A 12359-nucleotide genomic window follows, 5' to 3' on the forward strand; every position below is an offset into this window, starting at 1 on the left:
ATTCTTGAAATTGATTTTATTAGTTAAAATAAATGGCAATTAAACATTAGAGGCAATTAAACATTAGAGGCAGTTAATCATAAAGCTGGCTTCCCACTTGGACGTCACGCGATGACATGCATGCGCCCAAGAATTCAAATAAGTTGACTAATCACAAGCGAGACAATACTGAATAATCCATCACGTGGTAATTGGTCAATTGTATTGGGCTTAAGTCCTTGCTTTGCGTCCTAGTGGGAACCAAGCTTTTAAAAGAGGTAAGTTTTTAGGTATTGTACAGTATATGCAAAGGTAATTGGTATATTTATATAAATTTTATTTATTTCTACAAGTTTTTCTAATCTGACTTTCTACTTGTCATCGTTAAAGTCGTTAAAACTATATGTTATGGTCTATCATTCGGAAAAAAACATTATATTTGCTGTACACAATGGGAATACTGCAGTAAAGCTGTATTATGCGCAACCGCATTCCTCAACAATGAGACCATGTATTTGGGCTGGAACAATTTCGGAATTTTCCGTAAAGTACAAAAGTCTAAGGTCGGCATATTTACGCGCCGAACAGCAAGGAATGGGACTGTTGTTCAAAATCAATAATTGTGTGTGTCGGTTAAAACGTGAAAAGCTGACAGAACAATCGCCACTACAATAATGTGTTTTAAAGGAGCGAGGTGCTAATATCCAATCCCAGCCGATTTCTGCAAAGTCGATAACGATTGGATGACGACAACATGGCTTCCTTCCAACGTCTGGACATATTCGTTTTGGTGTTGGTCGCACTTTACGTTTTCGTAGGGCAATATCTAGAAGTGGTCTCTATATAAACAGATACAGAAATTTTTAACATTCATGTACAGTATTTAAATTTTAATCAACGGCAGTTGCAAGATTCAACTATCATATCGGCGACGTTTTGTACAACGAACCGGTCCTGATTGTCCGTGTAATATATGATAGTAAGAGGCTTAAAACTGGTTGGGGAACAACACTGGGCGAATGAAGGATCATGATTTAGGTACAGAGAACTCCCAGGCGGCATCATTGCGCTGATTGGACATTCGCCTTTACAGTAGTTAGCATTAAAGGAGGTCGGAGCTATAACCCAGTCCCAACCAAATTTTCGGAAGTCAATTTTCAATTCCTGCATGCAGCACACACTGCTGTTGCCATGACATTTGTGTGTGCGTTTGTTGTGTGATCGGCCATGTCGTCTTTTCTTGGTAAATTCCACAGACAACGCTGGACTCTGTGGGCAAGAAAATAAATTGATTGACAACATGGCCATTTTTTAATGAATAAAAAACAATTTTTATTGTCGCACGGTGCAGTAGCCGATCGATTCTAGGCTCGTCTAATCAGTATAAAAATGTATCTCCAGATCCCAAAAGTCCAAGCAGCCTGTTGGTGGTGTGGTCGCCGCAGGGAGGAACGTGACAAAGTAAAAGGGTGTGTCTAAGTTCAATTTATATATGAGTGCGTACATTATGCTAATGAGTAAAGGTAAATGTTGTTTATGCAGTTTTGTCTGGAGAGACTGACGTAAGCGCAACATAAGTGATTTGACCAATCACAAGCGATTATTGAACTGTCGCTTGTTATTGGTAAACTATAGTCTACGTTTGCGCTTGCGTTGTGGCCTAGTGGGAACCAAGCTTAAATACGCATTAAAAAACTTTAAGACTGGTTCTACCAGGAGAAATAAACAAGCTTCATAGACAGGGACAACAGGAGTGTGGAAAGCCAGTGTTTATCAATCGCCAGTACCTAAGTGATATATTTCCCTTAAAACGCTACATTCACATCACACCGCCGACCTATTGAATAAATATTTAAGGATTTCAAATTAAGTGGTAGATATGAAATGTGAACGTGGAATGTGAACTAAAAAAGTTGATTATAGAATTAGATATATTAACTGGATTCATGAGTTATTCAATCAGCAAAAACAATCTATAGAAATTAAATCAATGCTACTCAACCAAATCATTAAACAGCAATCGATTTTCTATCGGTAAAGCATTCAGTGTCAAATCCAGGATAATGAAGTGAGGATGTTATTGTTTTACCGAAATGTAGGCCTAAACAAAATTTGACTCCACAACCCTCCTGCATTACTAACATTTAATGTTGATTAATATTTTCCATGACACGTACACAACGACCCACAAGTCGTTCGCGGCGGCGCTCAAAGGTTGTTGTAAACATTTTGTACGCGTGCGCCGTTTCCTTTCACGATCTAGATAACTATTTAAAAAAAAGATGTAATATTATATTTACCCGTCTGTCATTTGGACCAGTAATCACTACATTATTGTCTGCTCCGTCGGTAGCTTCTATTTCAATATACTGGTACTTGGTGTCTGTGTCCTTCATCCATTCCATCATCAATGGTTTAGCGTCAAATTGTTCCCAACTTCCGTCAGTAGTACTTAAAGAAATTGTCTTTTCTTTGTACAATTTCCTTTTTACCGGGGAGGTGGGTGTAGCGGGGATGATCATGTACACACGAAGACTGGTCACTGTGCGTTGTACTACGTCCGCTTGGCCTGCGTACATCCACAGATTGGCCGCTGCGATGTCCTGTCCGTCCAAACCAATATTAAAGCACACCACATTTGGAGACATCATATCATCTTTAGCTACGTAGAAAAAACGACAACTCTAAAGCTCTGTCTACACTATTAAACTTTATGTGAAAAAAATGTGATGTGTTCATATATGTACATAATGATTTCATATCACTACCATATTTGGGAATATCACTACCATATTCATATTCATAACACTTTTTTGTCAAACCATTTCGATAGTGTAGACGGAGCTAATGATGTTATAGGTTTGCTTATAAGTTCCTTAATTACTCGTTAACGGGTTGCTTTTCGTCATAACACCAAAATAAAATGTGTTTTCAGCATCTTCGACTACGTTTCGTACAATAACGGATGAAGTTGAAATAAAATTTTACACAATTTAGCCTTTGGCTACAATGTCAATTTTCGTTTTATTGAATAAAACCTTGAATTGAAAAATCATTGACGAAACATTTTGTTTTGTCCATCCCAGGAGTGCTGGTTTTTGTTGTTTTTTTTTCAAATTGTTAGGCCTATCGTAGTTTTTGTATCAATGTACACTTTATGTTGCCAAAAACGGTTTTTTTTTCAAATAGCAGAATCATTTTGGTGCAGCTTGAAATTCCATCAATTTATTATAACCAGATATTTAGTCATAATTCTCAATTTTAGAATAAATGTACGTTCATCTCATAAATGTGGAAGGCAATGGCAGTAGAATAATTAAAAACACTCTGATAGACAAGATTAACTTTAAGTAACTTATGTCTATCAATTATGTCTTCAATAATCAATATCGTAGTAATTATAGATTAATGAAATAAAAATTGTTCGGCGTAACAACGAAACGTGTTTGCAAAAATGTTTTTATCAAGCTTTTATTTTAATTTCATTATGCCGTCGAAAGTTCGGCCAAGGACTTACGAAAGTTGGAAAAGCTCTCGAAAAAATCCGTAAACAACAGGTAGCTGATGTGAACTACTTTAAAAAAGGATTAATAAATGTATGGATGATGTGATACCGTAAAAACTAACGTAATCTAATCTGTTAAACGTAATCTATAACTAATTTCTAAGATTTGCTTTAACACTGTAAATGATTCTATTGATGTCTTCCTCTTTTCTCTATTGTTAATTCTTTTGAATTAAGAAAGAACAAATAATAAATATTTGAATCATACTTACGTTCCGTTGCCAATATGAGAACTCTTTGAATTGAAGCAGATCTGCTGGTATCGTCCATGTCGGTGTATTCGACAGGTTCGTCTGCGAACATTTCTTCGTCTTGAATCTCTGGAATTTGATGAAGGTGCTCTAAGATCGGTGGGTTGTCTGGTATCGGTCGCTTGGCGATTTTCGGTGGATGTGTCAGTCCGAGTTTATGCAGTAAAGATGACTTGATCAGTTCAATTTGCCATTTAGTTACTCGTTCATCCTCACAATTTGAACAAGTTAATGTTTCGTTAGCAGTAACTTCGATTTCCTCTTCGTACATTTCGTCGTATAAGGAGCTTTGATCGTCTGTTTCCTGTTGGTCGTCAGATGAACGATGATCTTCTGTTATGCGTTCATCTTCCGTTGCGCGTTCATCTTCCGGTGCGCGATGATCGTCCGTTTTGCGTTCACCTTCCATTGTACGTTTCTCTTCCGATGCGCGTTGAACTTCCGGTACACGTTGATCTTCCGATTGGCGTTGATTTCCCGTTGCGCGTACATCTTCCGTTGAAGTATTGTACGTGCGTGGAGATGCCAACCGCATCGGAACGAGAGAGACGAGCAAAATAAAAATAAAGATTGACATCTTGTTGTTTGGCGTCCTACTATAAACTTAGAGTGATGTTAAAGCTCATGTGTGTATATATCTTATATAACCTATGCAACCATTTATCATCGACCAATCGAAGGAGAGTTTTGTGTTTAACTTTGTGTGGCTGTAGACATTCAGATACATTATTCATTAAAATATATCTCTAGAAATCTTCATATCTGGATCAGTTGTCAAAGTAACCAACCGTATGTAACGTGTATCATAAAATATAGTTCGGTTCATTAGAATTGAATTTGAATGGCTATTGAAATAAGTGTCTCACCCGATAGCAGTCGTTTACCCTTTGCTTGTTGTGACCATTTCACCTTTCTCGGTCTACTTTTATGGCATAATAACTCGTTTTATATACAAAAACATCGTTTGTATTAACATTTCAAAGTAACATAAATGTTAATGTATGTGTTGTTGGACCTAATAGATTAGTCTGTATCCACCTATTTACTTGAACTTCCGTAGTTCACGTCATTCAAGTCTCCGTAATGTATATTTTCATTTGACTGTAAAAAGGACCTTTCTGGTCTGATTTTGTTACTGTTACAAGTCGTACAATCAGGTTTTGAATGCGTGTAACAAATTCTAGCTAATAGGACGCAACGCAAGGACGTTGTACTAGTAACGTACGTTATTTGACCATTCACAAGCAAGATTTGTATACATTTTGTTTTAATAGTTTTTCATCATAAATTGGGATGTATTTTTCTAAGATAAAATTGATTGATTTAATGGTCAAATGACTTGCGTTGCGCATACTTCTTTGCGTCGCATCCGTCGCAATGTGGTGGTGGCGCGCAGTGAACTCAAGAACCAAGAACATTATACGAAAAATGAATGAAGAACTAAAAAGTGAATGCTTTGCTAGTATTTATTATTGAGACTGTGAACATTTTAATCAACTCTCTATTATATTAACTAAGCTACTATTTTATTTTACTGAGGTATTAAAAATACCATAGTCAAAATTCTTAATATACTGGTTACAGTTTGTTTTTTTAATCAGGTAGGTTGTGAATGTATTCCGGCAAACAATAACGCTTGGTTTTCACCTTGAACGTAATGCAATAACGCAAGCGTACCGCACGCAATTTGAACAATCACAACGTGATGGATTATCCGAGTCGCTTGTGATTGGTCAAACTATCCTGCATTGCATCTACGTCGTTCAAGAAAGAATCAAGCTTTGTCGTTTATACCTAAAATGGTGTACATCGTCGAATCAGATCGATCCTGATCCATCGTAAGATGATTTTGATTTAAATGCGAATTTTGTATACCTTAAAATTCCAACATTGGTTTTACAATGAAAACTAAAACAAGACTATGTGAACAGCATCTATGGCAAAGCGTTTATGATCACGTATGTTAGACACAGCTGCAGTTATTAACAATCAGTCGTGGAATCGTAGCAGAAAGAATTTCCGCATTTTCCGTAAAAAAAAGTAATTTAAGATCACTAAATTTGCGCGCCGAACAGCAAGGAATGGGACTGTTGTTCAAAATCAATAATTGCGTGTGTCGGTTAAAACGTGAAAAGCTGACAGAACAATCGCCACTACAATAGTGAGATTTAAAGGAGCGAGGTGCTAATACCCAATCCCAGCCGATTTCTGCAAAGTCGATAACGATTGGATGACGACAACATGGCTTCCTTCCAGGCCCTTCTGGACACACACGTTTTGACGGTGACCGTGTCATGTGTGATTTTCGACTTGTAAGTTCAATATCTAGAAGTGGTCTCTATAAATATATAAAAACAATAATTCTGAAAATAGTAATGTATCTTATTATTTTGCGATATAAACGTAACTATCTGTTGCCAACTTAATTGATACAAAGAAGAAACAAGAATCTGACGCGCGCGTACATAAAGTCAACCATTATTTATTTGAATGTTGTGTGTAACTAACGATAACATGGACAGGTTATTAGTAGGCTTATTATGTCCCTTGATCTTAGCATTCTCGTCCTGCCCTCCCCCCCCCGTGCCATTTCTTCCCCTTTGAGCTAAATGATGGAATATAAAAAGTATTTTTATTTATTGTAGACACGTACAACATACTCGTTTTATTATTTTTATAAAGCCTAATTATTAAAGTTCACTACAACTAGTTACATAATCAGAACATCAATTACAGAGACACGATTCCACAATCATATCTGGAACCTCATCGACTACAAATCGGAAATTTTTATCCGAATAGATCATAGTCAATGGCTTTAATTTAGTTGGTGAACAGCACCGATTAACAGCCGACTCTTTACTTAAAAACCATGACAACTCTGAAACTGACGACGTCATCACCGGGCTGATCGGACATTCGCCTTTACAGTAGTTAGCGTTAAAAGAGGTCGGAGCTATAACCCAGTCCCAACCGAATTTTTTGAAGTCAATTTTCAGTTCTTGCATGCAGCACACACTGCTGTTGCCATGACATTTGAGCGTGCGTTTGTTGTGTGATCGGCCATGTCGACGTTGGTTGTTAAATTCCACAGACAACACGGGACTCTGTGGGCAAGAAAACAAACAACATGGCCTTAATTTTTGCTAATCTAAATTTTTACTGAATATAGACACTTCAAAATTACACGACGCGTTGTGCGCCAAACTCATGCTGTGACGTCGTCGCCAAAAATAAGACGAATTATAAAATACGCCTTGAAAACGCAATGAAGCTGTAAATATGCGCATGCACATTTTACGCTTGGTTTGCGCCTACAATAATAAAACATTTCGCAGGGAGGTGGAATAAGTGTTCCTAAGTTGTCATGGTTGGTTGAATATTACGTGTAAAGCCGTACAACACCAGGCCTATTTATTGAGTAGAATCTATTTGCTAATATTAAACATTGTATCAATAATAGAATAGTCTGGACAGAGAGTAGACACAAACTTTGACGTAACGCGTGCATTAAATTCTGATGAAAATGATACGGATTTTAGTACGCGCGCGTTAAAATAGTGATGAAAATGATACGCGCGTCAATGTTGTGTATTCTCATTGCGTCACTGACGATTATATATTACACTCACCCGCCTATCATTAACTGCAGTGACGATCACATCATTGCCTGAACTATCCTCAGCTTCTATTTCGATGTACTGATAGCCGGCGCCTCTATCCTTTATCCATTCTTTCACTAAATGTTTAACGTCAAGTTTTTGCCATTCCCCATCCGTAGTACTCAGTGAGATCGTCTTTTCTATGTACAATTTCTTTTTTTGTGGGGAGGTGGGTGTAGCGGGAATGATGTTATAAACGCTGAGACGCGTGACTGTGCGTTGGACGACCTCCGCTTCGTGCACGTAAACCCATAGATGAGCTGAAGCGATATCTTTGCCTTGTAAATCAACGTTGAAGCAAACCACGTCTGATGAGTTGATTTCTATGGGAGCTATGTGATAAGATATAATAATGCCTATGTTATTTTTTTTACATTTTAATACAAGACTATGAAAACGATTACCAAGCAACAGAGTATTTAACAACGTCAACGACGTTGTGATACCTTTGATCCACAAATACCCTATTTCACAATTTGGCGTAGTCGCAGAACCTATCACAACGCCAATTTGGCTGTTACTAATTCTGAGAGAAGACGATTGTAAAATTGCCGGCAGCTCTGTTATTTTGGTCGTCGCTTAACTACTAAACAAACAGGTTTGAAAAAAAAAATTAAAAAATATATCTATAATACATGATGTGTGTGGATGGCAGCGTGAATAGGCATACTTTGACGCGCGCGTTCAAATGCTGATAATAATGAATACGCGCGCGTCTACTTTGCGTCTTTCATATGTCACTGCAGACTATATAATAACTGAAACTGATACTTACGCTCTGTTGCCATGATTAATATACGTTGTATTGATGCTGGTGCGTAAGAGTCGCTTGTATCTGGATCGTCTGCAAACATCCTTTCCTCTTGAATGTCTTGGAACTGCTGAAGGTGTTGTAACATTGGCGGATTCGTTGGAAGTGGTTTTGTAGTGAAGGTTGGTGGTTCAGTCATTCCAAGTTTTCTTAATATCGAAGCTTTAATCATTTCGATTTGTAAGTCTTTCCTTCGATCTATGTCACAATCGTCACAAGCAGTCGTGGCTGGTGTCGTTGCATTTTCATAATCAACTTCTGTAATAAGTTTTTCTTCGTCAGAACTCTCGTGTGTGTGATGCGGACATGCCATAAGCAAGGGAACGTTGATAACAACCAGTAGAAACATACATGATGGCAGCATTGTATTGTATAGCAGCGGCGTCGACTTCGACCTTGACTGTATGCAGTATACCCCTTGCTGTCTATTTTATAACCCTTGTCGCACCCATCGACCAATCACGAGTTTAAATCAAATCAATTAACAGTCGGTGATTCTGGGTAGAAGTAAACTTTGTAAGTAGCTCATTGCAATGTAATTAATAACGTTTTGTAATTTAAATGATTGTTTACCTTTTCACCTTTACATGTTTCAAACATTAAGCAGCAATAGGTATGCATTTTTTCTACCAACATGGTGGTCTTGAAAACAGCACGGGAATCGAACTAAAGAACGAGCCCGCTCACTTGATTCCGACTACGAATATGAATAACACCCTGTTCTTATAAAATGTACTTAATTAACCCATTTCTTCCAAGTATCTCCAACAACCAACATTCATCTTATTACTGTTTCCTCTCCACTACCATTAATGTCACTCACTTTCGTTTATGGGTTGTCAAATAAAATAAACGTTTACTTCTTTTGTTTCCTTTTTCTTTCAAATAGTCTGGAAAATAATAAAATGTATAATTATAATTATATTGATTATTTTAACCATATCAAAGTAGACCTAACAAAAGACAAAACAGTAGATTACAATTGTTACCGAATGCAATACTGATTTGTAACACGGATTTGTCCGAATTGGACCTCCAGTGATTCCCCTAGTCTTCTTTCTGTTCCACTCGCCCTGTTTGTTTGTTTTTTTTGCTTGGATTCCCACGCAACGCTGGACGCCAGACGCGACATCATAACTGTCGCTTGTGATTGGTCAACTCACCTGCATTTGCACCGATGTCGTTGAGTTGCGTCAAAGTGGGAACCAAGCTTTAACTTTAGATACACTCGTGATACATTAATTTATTTGAAAAGATATTACGTCTAACCTCTATGATAGAAGGATCACACGCACATTGATAGGCCTACATGTCAACTTAAATAAACCTTATGTTCTGCTACATATACAGTTAGTGTTTATTAAATTCAACTAGATAAAGTTGAAATAATATTTATCGAAATAAACTATGAACTAGAAAACCATTTGGATATGATTGTTGGTGGTAGATCAACAATGTTTAATATATTTTTTTAGTCGCGTGCTCTCATCTCACTGTGTCGGTCGGTCTGTCGGAGGGTAAACAATAACTCAATGTAATATATTAGGCCTACTGTACTTGTTACTCATTATTGAGTAGGCAGTCCTTGACTGGTTCAGTTGACATAATATGCATTGCCTTTGTTGAGTGAGAGAAAGCCTATATAATGATATACTGTATATAAACACATTAGGTATAGAACATTGATTCTAAACCGCCCGGTGATATACTGAAATTCAATGAATTAATTTGAAACGATAAGATGAGGAAATATGTGAGAATGAGAAAAAGTCCCCCAAACTACTGAGATTTGAACCCGGACCTTCTGCTTGATATGCATATGTCCTAACCATTAGACCACTGAGGCTTTCATGGTATTGTTCAAACTCGATTGGATAGCTACTCTTTAACATTCTCAGCGTGGTACGGCGGAACAGCACTAGTCCCTCAATATATATATTTATTTTTTCATTTTTATCTTTTAGTAATATTAATAATGAGTTAGCCTGTAAGCCAAGGTGAACCCATTATCAGGTGCTCTACTTTCGGACCAGGGGGATCTATCGATTTTCACTATAATAACAAGTAATTCTTTATCAATCCTCAACACCATTTTGGCTGGAAAATTGTTCATTCTATTATAGGGCCTTCTTTAAAAATGTTGGGAAATATTACCCAGAAACATTTCGTATGAGAATATTAAAAATGACGTCAGTCAGTGATAAGCTTTGATGACGGGCTGAATTTAACACACGCGGAATAATATAATCACTTATCATCACTGACAAAAATCAATTAATTTGACATAATAACATCAAATACACATAACATCGGACCCGGTCGTACAGAGGTTGGATACCCGTCATGAAAGGTCACAGAAAAAACATGAATAATTAATTATATATATATACATAATATGTGACGTATACTAGTATGTTTTACGGATTACGAAGCTGTTATTGTGTAAAACGAAAAAGTGGTATGTTATGTATTTGTTGAAAAAACCATGTACTTGTATTTGTTGAAAAAAGACCTTGTTTGGGCCAAATAATAACCATCGGTTGCCAAAGTTTTGTGTGCGAATGTTCCTTTATATCAAGCCGACGATAATCGAATAGTTAATTTGTTACTGTAGACGGCAGAAAGTTGGCCAAGAGTGGTCCGAGTTTTCGGCAGCTCATCTTGGCCATGTCTTATCGTTGCACTCATAATGAACTGTACTGTCCCACCTCTCTCTCATAACCTCATTGAACATTAACAATATTTTTTATTCAATAGTTTGTATGAAGTAAATGCAAACAGCATACGCACTAGTATAGCTAAATATTGAAAAAAATATTGAATGCATGGATTATTAATTTACCACAACAAATTTTTTTTAACAGTTTGCGAAGTTGTAACTTATTACAATAAAAATCACACGTTTTTATTGCGCTTACAAACTTGATCAACGGCCTCCGTTTTATTTTAAAACGAATCGAAATTTAGAGATCGTTTTAAAAGAGATAATAAAATGGTTAAATAAGAAACTTTGATTTATTTTGAAGTATAATTAATCCAAAAAAAGATCTGGGATTTTTCTCTTACTAACCTAATAATGTCAAAATCTTTACACAACACACATTTTTTTCCCTATGTAAACCATGAATACAAATCATGTGAACTCTATTTATCGTTATATTACATCACACACCCTTTTCATCTTTAAGTAATCTGGGTTTTTTTTTAACATTCAATACAAATCAAATAGATATATTTATATTTCGTAATACCAAACACATTTTATCGCCACAACGTCACGATCTTTTGATGGAAATCAAATCAAAGTATTTTAGATTTATTATATTTTCTGTACATATAACGCACCTTTATAACCACTTAAAATGATCTTCATGAACGTTCAAGGTGTATCAGTAACATATCACACACCTGTTCATCCATTATATTTGAGAATTTGTAGGATCCAGGGGTAGCGATGATCCCCAATGAAAATATGAACTTTCTCATATATTTCATTTTTTTACAGAACATTAATAACTATGTGTAACAGAATGATTTAACTTAGTTTAGGCCTACTGTAAACTAGCAGTCATTTGGTTCACCAGCAGAATCGCAGGACTACAACAGATACTGTGTTGATTCGCCAAGTTTCACACATTTCGGCAAACTACACTTTCCCAACTTCTGCAAACTTACTGCAAAGTTAAAAAAATGTGGGCAAACATCTGGCCCAACTTCTGCATTAAATATTTACACTAGCAAATTACCGATTTCTACAAGTTTGCTAGTGTAGACTGATCTACCAGTTAGAAAAATGTGGGCAAACTTCTGGCCCAACTTCTGCATTAAATATTTACACTAGCAAATTACCGATTTCTACAAGTTTGCTAGTGTAGACTGATCTACAAGTTAGAAAAATGTGGGCAAACCTCTGGCCCAACTTCTGCATTAAATATTTACACTAGCAAATTACCGATTTCTACAAGTTTGCTAAGTGTAGACTGATCTACAAGTTAGAAAAATGTGGGCAAACTTCTGGCCCAACTTCTGCATTAAATATTTACACTAGCAAATTACCGATTTCTACAAGTTTGCTAGTGTAGACTGATCTA

At 36.5% G+C, this 12359-nt stretch overlaps 2 protein-coding genes across 4 annotated transcripts; both read right to left on the reverse strand.

The window, feature by feature from the left end:
* Positions 1–25: 25 nt before the first annotated feature.
* LOC140059661 (growth/differentiation factor 8-like) lies at positions 26–4388 on the reverse strand. 2 transcript variants are annotated; one of them, XM_072105629.1, is made up of 3 exons: positions 3757–4388; positions 2280–2641; positions 26–818 (listed from the first exon to the last, which is right to left on the reverse strand). In XM_072105629.1, exons 1-3 carry the CDS (start codon positions 4370–4372, stop codon positions 456–458), a joined length of 1341 nt encoding a protein of 446 aa, XP_071961730.1. In that variant the 5' UTR covers positions 4373–4388; the 3' UTR covers positions 26–455. The 2 variants fall into 2 exon arrangements, with proteins under 2 accessions (XP_071961730.1, XP_071961729.1); XM_072105628.1 differs by having other exon boundaries at positions 704–1248.
* Positions 4389–5247: 859 nt separating this feature from the next.
* Positions 5248–8684, reverse strand: LOC140059703 (growth/differentiation factor 8-like). 2 transcript variants are annotated; one of them, XM_072105632.1, is made up of 3 exons: positions 8233–8683; positions 7428–7789; positions 5248–6133 (listed from the first exon to the last, which is right to left on the reverse strand). In XM_072105632.1, exons 1-3 carry the CDS (start codon positions 8630–8632, stop codon positions 5759–5761), a joined length of 1137 nt encoding a protein of 378 aa, XP_071961733.1. In that variant the 5' UTR covers positions 8633–8683; the 3' UTR covers positions 5248–5758. The 2 variants fall into 2 exon arrangements, with proteins under 2 accessions (XP_071961733.1, XP_071961732.1); XM_072105631.1 differs by having other exon boundaries at positions 6089–6902; positions 8233–8684.
* Between the last annotated feature and the right edge of the window lie 3675 nt (positions 8685–12359).

Source organism: Antedon mediterranea, chromosome 1, assembly GCF_964355755.1.
Source record: "Antedon mediterranea chromosome 1, ecAntMedi1.1, whole genome shotgun sequence".
Taxonomy (NCBI): domain Eukaryota; kingdom Metazoa; phylum Echinodermata; class Crinoidea; order Comatulida; family Antedonidae; genus Antedon; species Antedon mediterranea.